The sequence below is a fragment of the Neoarius graeffei genome, chromosome 13 (genome assembly GCF_027579695.1).
Source record: "Neoarius graeffei isolate fNeoGra1 chromosome 13, fNeoGra1.pri, whole genome shotgun sequence".
Taxonomy (NCBI): Eukaryota; Metazoa; Chordata; class Actinopteri; order Siluriformes; family Ariidae; genus Neoarius; species Neoarius graeffei.
This window is the reverse complement of record NC_083581.1, coordinates 12,152,476-12,167,967: the sequence shown is the minus strand read 5'-3', so window position 1 is coordinate 12,167,967 and position 15,492 is coordinate 12,152,476. Positions and strand designations below refer to the sequence as shown.

Here is a 15,492-nt window from a genome sequence, read left to right as displayed (position 1 = left end):
TGAAGGTGGCCCGGCTCCCCGCAGCGCCAGCAAACCGGCCCGGGCTTTCCCTCTGCACCGGTGATCTGGGGCTCACTCACCTGAGGTGGGGGAGAGACAGACACAGAAGGGAGAAACGGGAGGGCACTGCGGGTGCGGCGGGCCGGCTGGGGTGGTGCCGGCCCCCGCGGTGAGGGAATGGGGCGAGGACGGGACACAGGAGGAGGGGGAGAGAGAGAGAGAGAGAGAGAGAGGAGAGAAGAGACGATGCCATCTGCTGTCCTGCTGCCGGGACAGCCGCCAGATGATCCTCCGCCAGCTCGACTGCCTGATCCAGCGACGCCGGGCGGTGGCACCGGACCCACTCCGCGGTTCTGGCTGGTAAGCGGGCGATGAACTGTTCCAGTACCACCTGGTCGACGATTCCCTCGGCGTCGCGATTGTTGGCCCTCAACCACCGCCAGCAGGCGTCCCGGAGCTGCTGGCCGAACGCGAACGGCCGGCCGACTTCCTCCAGTCGCAGCGCGCGGAAGCGCTGGCGCTGTTGCTCCGGTGTGCGCCCCACGAGCTAGAGGACAGCCCGGCGGAGGTCCGCGTAGGCCAGCCAGCGGTCGGCGGGGAGCTGTAGCGCGGCCAGCTGTGCCTCTCCCGTGAGCAGGGGGAGGAGGCGCACCGCGCGCTGCTCCATCGGCCGCCCCGAGGCTTCGGCGACCTGTTCAAACAACGTGATGAACACCTCGGGGTCGTCCTGCGGGCCCATCTTGGTGACAATGAGGGGAGACGGGCCCGCGGCCGGAGCGCTGGTGGACCCCACCGACGCGAGGAGATGCCGGAACGCCTCGCGATCTTCCTGCTGGGCCAGCACCAGGGCTTCGAAGCGCCGCTCCTGCTCCTTTCAGAGCGTGACGAGCGCCTGGTGCTGGCTTTGCTGAGCCGTGGCGAGGGCGTGGACCAGATCGGCGAACGGGGAGGATTCCATGGGGCTGCTGGTTTGGTGCTCCACTGTCCCGGGTTTCGGCACCACTGTGGTAATTTCCCTGTGGGTGGGTGGAGCACAGAGGACGGCAGGGCAGAGATCAGGTGAAAACAAGGCTTTTATTGCCACACTTTTCAGTTTAACAATATGTGTCGGATGCACAGAGACACACACATCAGCGTCTCGTCCAGGGATGAGCTCCTTCCGCTCTCGCTCTCCCTCCTGATATAGGGCGCGGTCACTGGGAAGACACACAAACACAGGTTAATTGCTCTCAAGTGTAGTGATTCTGCCACTTACCTTCCCTGACTCCGCCCTCCTGTCACAGACCGGCACTTGACCATGCCCCCGCTGCCACACCTTGTTATTGGAATGCAACCATTAGTTTGTTCAGGACATCCTGTCTCGCACAATGATGATGCAGTGATAGTGATTCTCTCTGATCAATCAGTAGTCTGCAGTGTTTTCATGTCAACTTTTGGTATTGCTTCAGCTTGCTTAGAACCTCAACAGAGGTTAGACCAAAAAAAAAAAAAAAGTACTAGGTACTGCCTGATGGAAAACCAAAAAACTGATTAGAGTCAAGTTGTGCCAGTACCATGCAGTGGAAAAGGGCTAGAAGTTGTCCATAAGAGTGAATGTGAGTGTGAATAGCTGTCTGTCACTGTGCGTTAGCACTGTGGCTAATTGGCGACCTGTCCAGGCTGGACTGTGTCTCTCGCCCAATGTCAGCTGGGATTGGCTCCAGCTGACCCTCGGTAGGATAACCGGTATGGAAACTGGATGAATGGTAAGTATTTCTAGTGTATGGCGATTGTTGTTTTATATTGTGTTGGTGATACTTAGTGTCATCAGTTGCCACAGTGCAAAGTTTTAAGGAAGCTCTTCTGGTAAGAATTTGATTGTGCCCAGAAGTTGTAGTAGTAGTAGAAGAAGAATTTGCTTGCAGATAAAAGGGCCACCCTTACAAGTTCCAGATGCGATGAGCAGATTTTGCACTACAGTGCAACATCTGTTGCTTATTCCAAAGCAAATGCCTCCATCTTTTCTCTAGAGTCTAGACAGTTGATTAAGTAGTCTGGTCAAAGCTCATAATTCCAGGAGTTATGGGCAGATTTGCCCAGTGTGTGTGAGTTCATCCAAGTTTCAAGCAAAGAGACCAAAAATATAATGTGTATGAATCATACAACGAAATGCGGCAACCTTTTTCTTCAAAAACAGTGCTTATGAAAATTCTATCATTTTAATGCCCTCAGATGTTTCCTTAAACAAAACATTACATATTTCTCAGTTAGCCTTCCTTTATGTTACTCTTTTCTTTCTCTGATCTGCAATTATAGGTTGAACGAGGAAAAGATGTTGTCGCTTAGCCACTTAGTCTGATACCTTACAAGCTACCTTCTGTTTTTTTTTTCCTTTTATTGCCCCAGCAGCATAGTTGATATTCTCCAGCCTTTTCTCTCCCATTTGTATGTGGTCATGTTTGGAACATTATTTAGTGAGTTTGAGTTGACCGGTCTTAAAGATAAATTCAGGAAATGTCTCTGGTAGATTATGGTTGTGCTTTGATTTTCAAATGGAAAAATAGTACTTGAATAAAACGCAACAGTGCGCAAGTCTGTTTTTGCTCTATAAGCAGTTGTTTGTTCTATAAACATTGTTTACACGCCTGGCTAGGAAATAAGAAGTGAGTGATTTAGGTTCGTGGAAAAATAACATCACAATGTGATGTACATCACATAATACCCTTAGATCAAAACCTTGAGCAAGTAGATCAGTGAGTAAAACCTGCCATGTGTGTCAATTTGGTAGAAAAGTGATTATCTTTCCATTTATTTATTTCACCAGATCTACTTTAACAAATCTACTTTAACAGACAGAGCTTTAACTTTAACAGCCAGAGCTGTTAAAGTAATTTTAAAAAAAAAAGCTGTTAAACAGGAATCTAATTCAAACATGAAGCTATTAAAAGAGCCAGCAGCCACTGACAGACCAGATATATTGCAGGGGTTATAAATAGTATAATGTACAATCCAGAAATGTCTTTATTACTGTAACTGTTTATTCAATATTAGAATGTTACAGTACAATAGAATTTGCCTTGCTTGCTCACTTATGTTTAATAACCCTATTGGAATGAATGCAAAGATGGCATTAATAAAAAAAAAATCTAGCTAGCAAATGTACAAATCTAAAGCTAATTTGGGTGGCCTGGTGGTGCAGTGGTTAGCACTGTTGCCTTACAGCAAGAAGTTTCTGGGTTTGAGCCTCGTGGCTGATGGGGGCCTTTTTGTGTAGAGTTTGAATGTTCTCTCCATGTCTGAATGGGTTTCCTCCGGGTGCTCTGGTTTTTCCCACAGTCCAGAGACATGCTGTTAGGTTAACTGGATACTCTAAATTACCCATAGGTGTGAATGTGTGCGAGTGCACAGAAAGGAACTGACCATCCTACTGCTGCAATTCTGGCCAAGTCTACCAAACATGGTTCACTTCAAGCCTGGATTAGGTTTGGCAGTGGCAATGAAAACTAACTCACCTCAATGTGTTTGGTGACTTTTTAAAGGCTGATTTTTCATTTGTACATGTGATGTAAAGGAGACATGTCAAACCCTTTATGAATTTTTGGTAAGTCTAGCTAAAGAGAACATCTTACCGAGGTATGGGCATGGACACTCACCTTGCTGATTTATATCTGTGAAGGTTCTCAGTCATCCAGGTCATCGTAAACTGTAGGTGCTAAAGAAGGCAACTGGACTTACTCTCAGTCCTCCTGTAGGTGTTAGGGTCACTGGAGGCTGGGTGTGAACGGTGTTAGCAGCCTAGAGAGTTGTTAGGGTGATCTGTGGGTCATTGGCTCCCTCTGTCATCATGCGAGTCATTGAAGTCAGCCGAGTCTTGATGTGGATAGGTATTCAGTTGTCTGGGAAAGTGTGCCAAGGACTGCATTGTAGGTGGCTGATAAGTGGTGCCTCAGACCACCACCTCTGTTCAGTGATGGTCATTCCAGGTTGATGAAAGATGGCTTATTTTACTCCTCTTTCGAACCACTGGTCTTCTCTGGCTAGAATGCATACATTGCAGTCCTGAAATGAGGGTCCTTGGTTATTGAGATGAAGATAGACTGCAGAGTCCTGGCCTGAGGAACTGGCTTTCTTGTGTTGAGCCATGCACTTGTGAAGCGGTTGTTTTGTTTCCTCAATGTACAGGTTTGTTCATTCCTCACTGCATTGAATTGCATACTCTATGTTGTCCTGTTTGTGTCTGGGTATTCTGTCCTTAGGGTGGACCAATTTCCGCCTGAGCTTTACAGGGTCTGAAGTGTACAGGGATGTTTTTGTGGAAAATCCTCCTGAGTTTCTCAGATAGTCCAGAAATGTAGGGAATTACAATGTTCTTGCGTTTGTTGCTGTTTTCTTCCCTGTCTGTTATGTTTCTTTTTCTGGTCTTGATGAAAGCCCAGTTGGGATACCCGCAATTCTGAAGTGCTTCCTTGATGTATTTTTGCTCTTCCCCCCCCTCTAACATTGTAGGAATCTTCTGACCCCTGTGATGCAAGGTCTTAATGACCCCCAGTTTGTGTTCCAGTGGGTGGTGAGAGTCAAACAGTAGGTACTGGTCTGTGTGTGTGGGTTTCCAGTAGACCTCAATGCTAAGGCTTCTGCCTTGTTTGATGTGCACACTGCAGTCCAAAAAGGCTAGGTTGTTCCCACTGATGTCCTCCCGAGTGAACTTAATGTTGATATCCACTGCACTGATGTGCTCTGTGAAGGCTTCCACCTCATGGGTTTTGATTTTTACCCAGGTGCCATCCACATACCTGAACCAGTGGCTGGGAGCAACTCCTGAAAAAGTGGTCAAGGCTTTGTTTTCCACTTCCTCCATGTATAGATTGGCCACTATAGGGGACACTGGTGAGCCCATGGTGCATCCATGCTTCTCTCTGTAGAAGCATTCATTGAACTAGAAATAGATGGTGGTCAGGCAGAGGTCAAGCAGGGTGCAAATGTGGTTTGTTATGTCCGGTAAAGTGCTGTCTTGAAGTCATTTCCTAACCGATTCTACTGCTTCTGTGGTGGGCATGCAGGTGAAAAGAGAAGCGACATCATAGGAAGCCATGGTTTCATTTGAGTCTAGCTTTAGGTCTGCAACTTTAGTGGCAAAATCCTGGAAGTTATTGACGTGATGTGGCATGTTAACAAGAGGAGCCAGGATCAGCAACAAACACAAACAGCAACAAAATGCAACAAACAGCAACAAATTCAAGAACCTTGCATTTGTCCTTACATTTCTGGACTGAGAAACTCAGGAAGATCTTCCACAAACACAACATCCTTCTATACTTCAGACCCAGTAACACTCTGAGGCAGAAATTGGCCCACCCAAAGGACAGAATACCCAGACACAAACAAGACACTGAACAGAGAAGGTGATCTGAGAGACCACTTATCAGCCACCTACAATGCTAGCCTGGGACCGCCCATCCTAAGCGTGATGCAACATGAGGGCCTGTTGCGAGCTTAGTCTGGCCAGGCAAGCTATCTACAGCTCTTCCAAGCTCCCGAAAAATCGGGAACCAATCAACTTTGAGCATCTCCAACGGCCCTGGGTAGAGGCGTGTTCAAGGCACTGACGTAGTAGAACTGCGACCGGAAGCCATAGATTGTTTACAGAATCTATGCCGGAAGCGCTTCATTCATGCTTCTGCATCTATTACGCATAGATGCTGTATTGAAAGCATTCAACGGGAAGTTCTCATTGAAAACGGAGCAAAGAGAAGCCCTGGAGGTATTTATTGAAAGGAAGGACGTTTTCGCCTTGCTCCCGACCGGCTTTGGTAAGAGTTTAATCTACCAGTTAGCCCCGTCGCGTCGCATACGTCAGAGGAAAGAGTGATGTGATTGGTTTAAGCTTCGTCACAGCCTTTTCTGGCTTTGACCAGTAGCAAACTGAGGCATTTCAGGGAGGCGGGTCAACCACGGGCTCTGGGAAATGGTTGGGCTTAATATCTTGGCCAGACCAATAGCTCGTAGAGCTTTGTCGCGTTAGCCAGACTACTACAATGCAGTCCTTGGCACACTTCCCAGAAAACTGAATACCTATCCACATCAGGACTTGGCTGACTTCAATGACTCATATGATGGCAAAGAGAGCCAATGACCCACAGATCACCCTAAAGACCCTCTAGGCTGCGAATACCATTCACACCCGGCCTTCAGTGATCCTAACATCTACAGGAGGACTGAGAGTGTCAACCACCCATGTGACCCCAGCAACTCTCCTTAGGCTTGCTTTTGGTCCACTAGAGGATAAATACCTGAAATCCCCCACTAGTCAGACAGAACTCAAGAAGCCTTTTGGATGAGAGGTGAAACGTGTTCAAGAATTTCAAGCAAGACCAGTTGCCTTCTTTAGCATCTTGCTGATGGTTAAAGATTGACTCTGGCTTGACACATGGTGTGTGCTGTGCTGATTAATAGAAGGTGCTGGCCTTTTCTCAAAGGCCAGTTGTGCAAGATTTCATTTGACACCAATGTAAAAGTTTGTGAATATGTCTTTAAAAAAATACTAATTTAAAAAAATATTTTTGTGTGAAAACATGAGTGATTGGCATAGAGTTTTTTGTTTTGTTTTGTTTGCTAATCTCATACCATTTGAGATTTTTAAAATTACTTTGAAGGTGAAAATTAAAGTCTATAGAACAGAAATGTTTGTTTCCCCTCTTGTAAAATTACTTGAATAAGAATGCCTGTATTCAATTTCAATAATATTCTAATTCAAGCACAAATCTTCCAAACTGGTACTTAAGTACAACAAGGAAGTACATTTACTCAAGATAGTTACTGGAGGAACAGAAAGAGTTGGAAACTGAAATGTGAATGCTAGGAAGTGCTGTTAATTATAAATACTACTCACAAAACAGTTAACATGGTATTTGTTATTACAGAGCATTACTGTTTTTGTGTTTCCCTAGACTCCATGGAAAGAGAACTGCATCATTCCTTTTCATCCTGTTAATTATTTTTACCTTGAAAATACCAGGGATGTGAATTGGGGCTGGTGAAATTATCTGAAAATTTTAGCCGGGGGTCTGGGGGCCATAGGCCCCCAGCTGGTCCAGGGCAGCGCCCTGGTGGGGGGACAAGGGGGGGCGAAGCCCCCCGAAGCTCCTGGGTTCTGGGGTTTTCTGACTTAAAAATTGTACTAAAATGGCAAGCAAACACACAAGAAAAAACTTGTCATGATTAACAAATTCAAGCCAATTTAATGGTCAACATGCAACTCTGAGCCCCTATAGTAAATTCAATGATTCTTAACTGACAAAAAGCCAAAACATGAAACCTAAAAATGTCATTCTAAATTAAATCTGCATTAGAATAAATAGAAAATTGTATAAGGAAAAACAAAATTTATACTTTCAATTACTGTAGAAGTTGAACATACCTAAATGTGCCTTTTCAAACAAACATGATGCAACATAAGAATTCATCCACAAGTCTTCCGGAACTCTCAAAGAAAAAAGATGCTAGCATCCATGTCCAGTTCCAGCATATCAGTCACTTTTTTTCTGCAGTTTCTACTCTAGCAATGTCAATTTCATATACATAACTCTATAGTGTTCACTCACCAAAGGATAATCATAACTCCACAGTGTTCATTCACTTAAGGATATTCAGAACCCCAGTGTTCACTCACTTAAGGATATTCAAAATTACTGTGTTCACTCACTTAGGTTTCGTTTCTATCCCGGGCTCCAGCCCAACTTTGCACGCTCGTAGCTCGAGCAGGGGAGGTCCCAGCATCCCCAAACTTGACAGCCAGAGTCCTCTGCCCTCCCCCCAAAGAACCAGTGTGGGCAGGGCGCGCTAGCCCCGCGCCTCGGGACATAATTCGCCCCGAGGCGAGCCGCGGCGCTCCGCTTAGGTTTCATTTCTATCCCGGGCTCCAGCCCGACTTTGCACGCTCATAGCTCGGGCAGGGGAGGTCCCAGCATCCCCAAACTTGACAGCCAGAGACCTCTACCCTCTCCCCAAAGAACGAAATTGCTGAACAAATGTCTCACAGTCTTATATCCAACGTCTGTAGCAACCTCTTTCTCCAACCATTCCCAGCGGAACTTGTTTTTCACTATTCTGTCGATTTCTTTAACTTGATTTGCATCTTTACGCTCGATCACGGAGGCTGCCATCTTTCAACTCTTTGTTTGAAGCGAGCTTACGTACAGCTATCTAACAAGCACGTTCATTGGTTGTTACAGAGCGATGGGCCAATCACGTACCTCGTTTCATCTCAATGACGAAATTACTGAAAGTCGGAACGAATAGGATACAAATGCGGATTTTTGAGCGAAAAATCGGAAAAAATTTTTTTTTCAAATTTTGAGGTGAAAAAAGCGGAATTCCGCGAATTCGCGGAAAAATCACATCCCTGAAATACCATTATATTCACATTTTTTGTCCATACTGTGCCATTATTCACAAATTATTATTTAGCTTTAAATTAACCTGATGTTTCCTTCTTTCCAGCTTCGATCATAGAATGAAAGTCTTCAGCAATGGAACTCTCACCATTAAATCAGTTACAGACAAGGACCATGGAGATTACCTCTGTTTGGCCAGAAATAAAATCGGGGAAGATTTTGTTCTCCTGCAAGTGACCATCATGATGAAAGCAGCCAAAATTGAGCAGAAACAGTTAAATAACCAAAAGGTTCTTTATGGAGAAGATTTGAAGGTGGACTGTATTGCATCCGGTCTCCCGAACCCTGAGATCAAATGGAGTCTTCCAGATGGAACTATGATTAATAGTGTCATGCAGTCAGACAGTGGAGTGCACACGAGGAAGCATGTTGTATTTGACAATGGTACTCTCTATTTCAGTGACGTTGGTATGAAGGAGGAGGGAGACTACACATGCTATGCTGAGAATCAGCTTGGCAAAGATGAAATGAAAATTTATATCAGAGTAGTGGCAGTTGCTCCAACTATATACAACAACAACACTTTTAAGGTGATCAGAGTCTCACATGGGGAAACAGCATCACTTACTTGCAGGGCAAAAGCACAGCCTCCACCAGCTATAACATGGCTTTCCCCAAACAACCACATCATAGCCCTGCCAACATCAAATAAGTACCAGATTTCCACAGATGGGACTTTGCAAATTCATAAGGTACAACAGTCAGACAATGGAAACTACACTTGTTTTGCCAAAAATATAGCAGGAATGGACAAGAAGGTGGTTAGTGTTGAAGTTGTCACTTCAGTGCCCAACATTAATGGACTAAAAAGTTCTATAACCAGAGCACAGGAGACTGCTGAGAAAGACCAGCGGGTTCTCTTGCACTGTAAAGCTGAAGGAACACCATATCCCCAAGTCATGTGGATAATGCCTGGGAACAGTGTGCTTCCAGCTCCTTACTATGGCAGCAGGATCATGGTTCACCACAATGGTACTCTCGATATTCGCAACTTATGCAAGAGTGACTCTATGAAGCTGCTCTGCATAGCTCGCAATGAGGCAGGTGAGGCCAGACTGGAGGTACAGCTTCACGTTACAGAGCATGCTGAGAAACCAAAGCTGAAAAGCTTTGCCACAGAAACTGTCCAATTTACCAGTGGCGTCTCTGTGATCCTTAACTGCTCCATGGAGGGAAACCCCCATCCTGAGATCACCTGGTTCCTTCCCAACAGAACAACCCTTTTGAGTGGAATGACCATTTTCCGTTTCAACCATCTCCCTGATGGAGCTTTGTTCATTAGAGAACCTTCTGCTTCAGAAGCAGGGAATTACCAATGCGTGGGTCGTAACAGTGCAGGTTCTGTGGAACGGACAGTGACTCTAGAGTCCAATCAGAAGCCTGTCATCAGCAGCAAGTACAGCTCATTGGTAAGCATTATCAATGGTGAAAACCTTCAGCTGAACTGTCTGTCAAGTGGAAACCCAATACCCAAGCTTACCTGGACTCTACCAAGTGGAAGAATCCTCACTAGGCCACAGAAAATGGAACGATACATCATATTTGACAACGGTACCTTAACAGTCCAACAGGCTTCTGTCTATGATAGGGGAACTTACCTTTGTAATTCTGTCAACAAACACGGGTCCTCATCCATGTCAGTTGCAGTGATTGTGATTGCTTATCCACCGCGCATCACCACTGGACTTTCAGCGGTCACTTATGGGAGACCAGGACTTGCAATCAAGCTTGACTGTGTGGCAGTTGGTATCCCAAAGCCAGAGGTACTTTGGGAAATGCCTGATAAAACCCAGCTCAAGTCAGGCCCCCATCCACGACTTTATGGCAATAGGTACATCCATCCACAAGGCTCTCTGGTCATCCAGAACCCATTGAACAAAGACAGTGGCTTCTATAAGTGCACTGCCAAAAACGTGGTTGGCAGTGATAGCAAAGGAACCTATGTATATGTGTTTTGATACAAAATATTGTATAAATACCTACATGGCTAAAAGAACTGCAGTGCAGAGAATACTGATCATAGTGAGTGAGGATATGGTTTTTTTTTCTGCTGGAAAACACTCTCTTGTAAATACAGTTACCTGTAAATATAATACCTACGTAATTAACTGAAATCAATATGATCATCACAAACAAAAACATCAGCAGATATGATACAGAAACTGTTCATCTGCTTTCTTGATGCTGGGAGAAAATTCTTGGTGCTTGTTTTGCATCCATGGTTCTCAAAGTTGCTCCAGAGACTCCCAGGTATTCATAAAGGAAAGTGATGGTTTTCTCATTTTGAAATTTTTAAAATTATAACAATCCCTTAATAACCACCTTTTTTAAAATGATCCAGATAACTGCATTATCACGAAGCTTACAAAGATATTACTATTCACCTATATCAACAATATATTTTATGCTAAAGGACCCAGCTTTAAAGTAATTTCAAACATTATATTTTTTTAAGAAGTAATGTCTATTTTGTGGTGAATATTTCTGTTTTTGTACACTATGTTTTTATTGTTAAATGTGTTTGATTCTTATTTAAACACAAGGATGTATTTTTGTGTTAACAGAGTAAAAAATGGGCATTCCAAAACTTTTTTTTGCCATTGTGTCACAGTGCTTTATTTTCACTTTTCGTGGTTGCTTTTAAGCATTACTAATCTCTCTCTCTCACACACACACACACACACACACACACACACACACACACACAAGTTAGGAGAGCCCCTCTCTCATCGCACTATCCCTCCTTTTTACTTTACATCCTCAAAGAGACACACACACACACACACCATTAATTGCCAACAGGTGTACTGACTTTGCCACTCAGCTTCCCTGGCCCCGCCCTCCATTCACAAACTGATGCTTGGCTACCACATACTCCCACCGCCTGACTCAGGCCGGGGAGCTGTCCGGCCTGCAGCGTCCCCCCCAACGGGACAGGAAATCCGCCACCACCATCTGCGCCCTTGGCCTGTGGACCACCTCAAATTTAAATGGCTAGAGGGTGAGATACCAATGGGTGATCTGTGCATTGGCATCCTTCATGCAGTGGAGCCACTGGAAGGGCATGTGGTCCAAACAGAGGGTGAAAGGGTACCCCAGCAAGTAGTATCAGAGGGTCTGGTCCACCCACTTGATGGCCAAGCACTCCTTCTCAGTGGTGCTGTACTTACTTTCACACATCAAGAGCTTGCGACTGATGTACAGCACTGGACATTCCTCAACCTCCATCTTCTGAGACAAAATGGCCCCCAGCCCTCTGTTTGATGTGTCTGCAAAATAAAAGGGGAAAGAGAGAGAGAGAAGTCAGGGGAGTGTAGAAGTGGCCCTCCACACAGTGCAGCTTTTACCTTGATGAAGGCCTGTTGGCACTGCTCCATCCACTGGACCGGATCTGGTGCTTCCTTTTTAGTGAGATCAGTCAGTGGGCTGTTGACATCCAAATAGTTAGGTATGAACCTACAATAGTAGCCAGCCAGCCCCAGGAACTGTCTCACCCCTTTTTTGTTCTTGGGCCTCAGGCAGGCCACAATCGCAGCGGTCATGTCAAATTGGGGATGCACCCAAGTGGAAACCCAGATACTGTGGGATTCTGTGAGATGTACATCCTGTTTTCCAAGTTGTTTGCGACAAGTCTTTTTTCTGCAAGTGTTAGCTTTAATCAATAATCTTTATCTTCTCTACAAATAATTTTCCAGTATCCTTTTCATTTTTGATTGTACTTTCACTTTTCTGCATTTTAAATCTTTTTAGAAGAACACCAAGACCAGAAGGTTTTTTTCCTCCCACGCAAAGACTGCAAGCGGAGGCCATCCACATCGGCTCTGCTTTAATATCAACACATCTTCAATTAAGGTACGTGAATCCATTCATCATGGCACACCTCAGCACACTGAATAAGCTGAAGTGCAGGATGTTTAGTCATTCTTCCTCCGTCACTAGTGATATCTTTATTTGTGATAAGTGCAGATTAATTAGTTCTCTGATGGAGAAGATTGCAGCATTAGAGGTGCATATCCAGACTTTAGAGGGAGTTAGTGAAAATTAGAACAGCGTAATTTCTTCAGGGCAAAGTCTAGATGCCCTAGGTGGAGTTAGTAATCCCCCAACTCCGGCATTAAAACCCTCACAGTGGGCCGAATGGCTGATGACTCAGCAGCATAAACGTAAAGCCAAAGCTACCACTGAGGCTCACCCACGGGAGCACCACTCCACGTGTCAAACAGGTTTGCTCTCCTCAGTGATGCACCCACTGAGAAACCTGAAAGAGCTCTGGTTATAGGAGACTATTATATGGCACGTGAAATTAGCTAGGCCTTTAGGGGCACCAGCAGCTTTAGTCGGGTGTATACCAGGAGCCAGGGTGCTGGACATAGCAGGTAATCTTAGGGTTCTATGCAAGCACAGGTTCTCAAAGATAGTTATCCATGTAGGAACTCATGATAGTAACCTCAGACTGACTAAGGCATACAAGAGTAACTTTGTAGAGGTGTTTAAATTAGCAAAGGCAATCTCCGATGCTGTAATACTGTATGATCTGGCCCCATTCCAATGTGGTGTGGCAATGTAGCTTACAGCAGCTTATGGTCGCTGAGCTGCTCATTGTCCAGGTGGTGCTCTGAAAACAGTGCGGGCTTTATAGTAATTCGACTAATTTTGAGGGCAGGTGCTGCTCTCACTTCTTGCAGCATAGCTCATTGTCTCAGAACAGGTCTAGTTAACTTCTGACAATCCAGATCCAAGGCCAGGGGACAGACAAACAGGCTAAACTGACTGCCCAAATCATTCATATACATACATACATATATATATATATATATATATATATATATATATATATATATATATATATATATATATATACACACACACACACGTGTGTGTGTGTGTGTGTGTGTGTGTGTATATATATATATATATATATATATATATATATATATATATACACACACACACACACACACACACACATATATATATATATATATATGTGTGTGTGTGTATATATATATATATATATATATATATATATATATATATATATATATACATACTGTGACGACCATACGGTCCATGGTGACGACTGGGAGTGCTCCTGGGCGTGGCTGCGCTGATTGCCATCTGGCGGGATGAGCTCATCTGCGCCCTTATCTATTGGACTTCCCTCAGTTAGTTACCCGTGAGCATTAGGCTTCACGTTTTGCCACTTGTTGTGTGTTGGGTTTTCTGTGATTGTGAACTTGCAAGTGTTTTAGTAAAAGACTCGTGGTATTTTTGAATTTGGTGTTTGTTTTTTTTTGTTTTTTTTACGTCTTTGAGCCGCACGTAACACATGGGGGCTCGTCTATTTGTGATTAGTGAATTGGTTGTTTTGTATCTGGTTTGCATGTGGTTTAGTCAGTAGGGGAGGATAGTGAGTGCAGTGTGCGGGATTGCCCATTGTTGGAGATTCAGCCTTATTAGGTGAGTAAGCAGTGCTCAAATGAATGTGATTTAACCCTGGGTAGGTTTAGCGGCGTGTTTCATTTTGAGACACGTCGGGTTGTTTTCATAGAGGGATCCCGCATGACGTCACCGCGCCGCAAGATTTCAGTAGTCGCCATATTGGAAGACCAAGTACACATCTATGCAAGTACATACATACATAAAACAAACTACACCTGAAATGTAGCCAGAGCCGGTTCTGCCCTAACCTGGACCCGGGTGCAACATCGCGCAACCCCCCAAAAAAAACCCACCAGTCTAAATCAGGACAACCAGTGTTCGAACTACGGGGGTACTCGGGGGATCCGAGATCCCCTGAAACAGACATGAGATCCCTTGAAAACATGATTTGGGAAATGTTGGGGGGTCTCTAAAATATTGGCAAAATGATGTTTATTGACATAGCAATCGTGTGTAACGGGAAGCATTTGCATATCCGAAGTGTTGTGTTTACATCAAAGATAAAATAAACCGATATGACAATGACTGCTGCTGCCAGGTTGGTTGTTGAGTAGCCTGACTGTTTTTTTTTTCTTGCGTGTGGTATCATTGTTGACGCGAGGTTGTTTTTTGAACATGCCAATGCGGACACAATTTCCCCTCATGAGTTATGACTTCAGACGCGATGCGTGTGTGGAGGTGTGGAGTCCGCGTGATATGTGCGTAAGATAGGCTTCTCGTGTTTGGAGATCCGCGCTCCGAGACAAGCGCAAGCACCCCCCAGGGAAAAAAAGGGACCCCCCAAAAATATCGGCATAGTTCAAACACTGAGGACAACCATCACATAACTATAACTATAAACATTTTAGATCAACTATTTTAACTAAATGGGCTATAATAAATAAGCCTGCAGGCAGCCATGGCGGGCTGCCTCAGAAAAGTAACCATTCAATGACACAACTGAAAGCCTGCAGCCACGGCAGGCTGCCTCAGAAAAGTAACCATTTGTCCTACCTTAAAACTCGTTTTGCATTTTCTGCCTCCTTTTTTGTATTTTCGACCCTGCGTTTATTTTCTTTCCTTTTCTGAAAACCCGATTTGTGTCCAGACATTTTGTTCTGCTACCAACGAGCTAACTCGTCAGGTCTCGTCTCTCGAGTCCGCGATGAAGGGCAACAATTGATACATTTTTACAAACAGCCAATAAACAGCCAATAGGGAGGTTGCAACATTCAGGCTCTCCTTTGCTCACAGACACTCAGTAATGCACTTATTCTCTGTCTCCTGGCAGAAAGCTCATTAGTTTGCTCCCCTTGTGTCTCAATCACAGCTGGTATTCTGAAGAACGACTTCTTTTCACCTTTCCCATCAGCTTTGTTAGAACACCCTAACACAGCACAAAAGTTTACCATTGTAGGTTTATGATGAATCAAGTGCCTCGTGGGTTTAAATTCCGCACGCTGCCATTATTTCCCCCTGATCACGAGTTTGTTGGTCTTCCAATATGGCGCAGGGTCTGTTTACTTCTGGTTTCCGGTGACGTCAGTGGGAAGGGTCTATAGTGTTGTGGTGAAGGCGAGTAGAGCATTGCTCGGGAGCACCTCCGTGGAAGCGCAGGCTGTTGCTGATTGCCAGTCGC

General features: G+C 44.8%; 1 protein-coding gene across 1 annotated transcript in view; it reads left to right on the top strand.

Moving 5' to 3' along the window:
- Positions 1–10,454, top strand: part of LOC132895996 (matrix-remodeling-associated protein 5-like) — a 47,080-nt gene extending 36,626 nt beyond the window's left edge. Inside the window, exon 6 of the mRNA XM_060936726.1 lies at positions 8,479–10,454. Coding sequence (XP_060792709.1) covers positions 8,479–10,390 — 1,912 coding nt within the window. The 3' untranslated portion in view covers positions 10,391–10,454. The remainder of the gene's footprint in view (positions 1–8,478) is intronic.
- Positions 10,455–15,492: the final 5,038 nt, after the last annotated feature.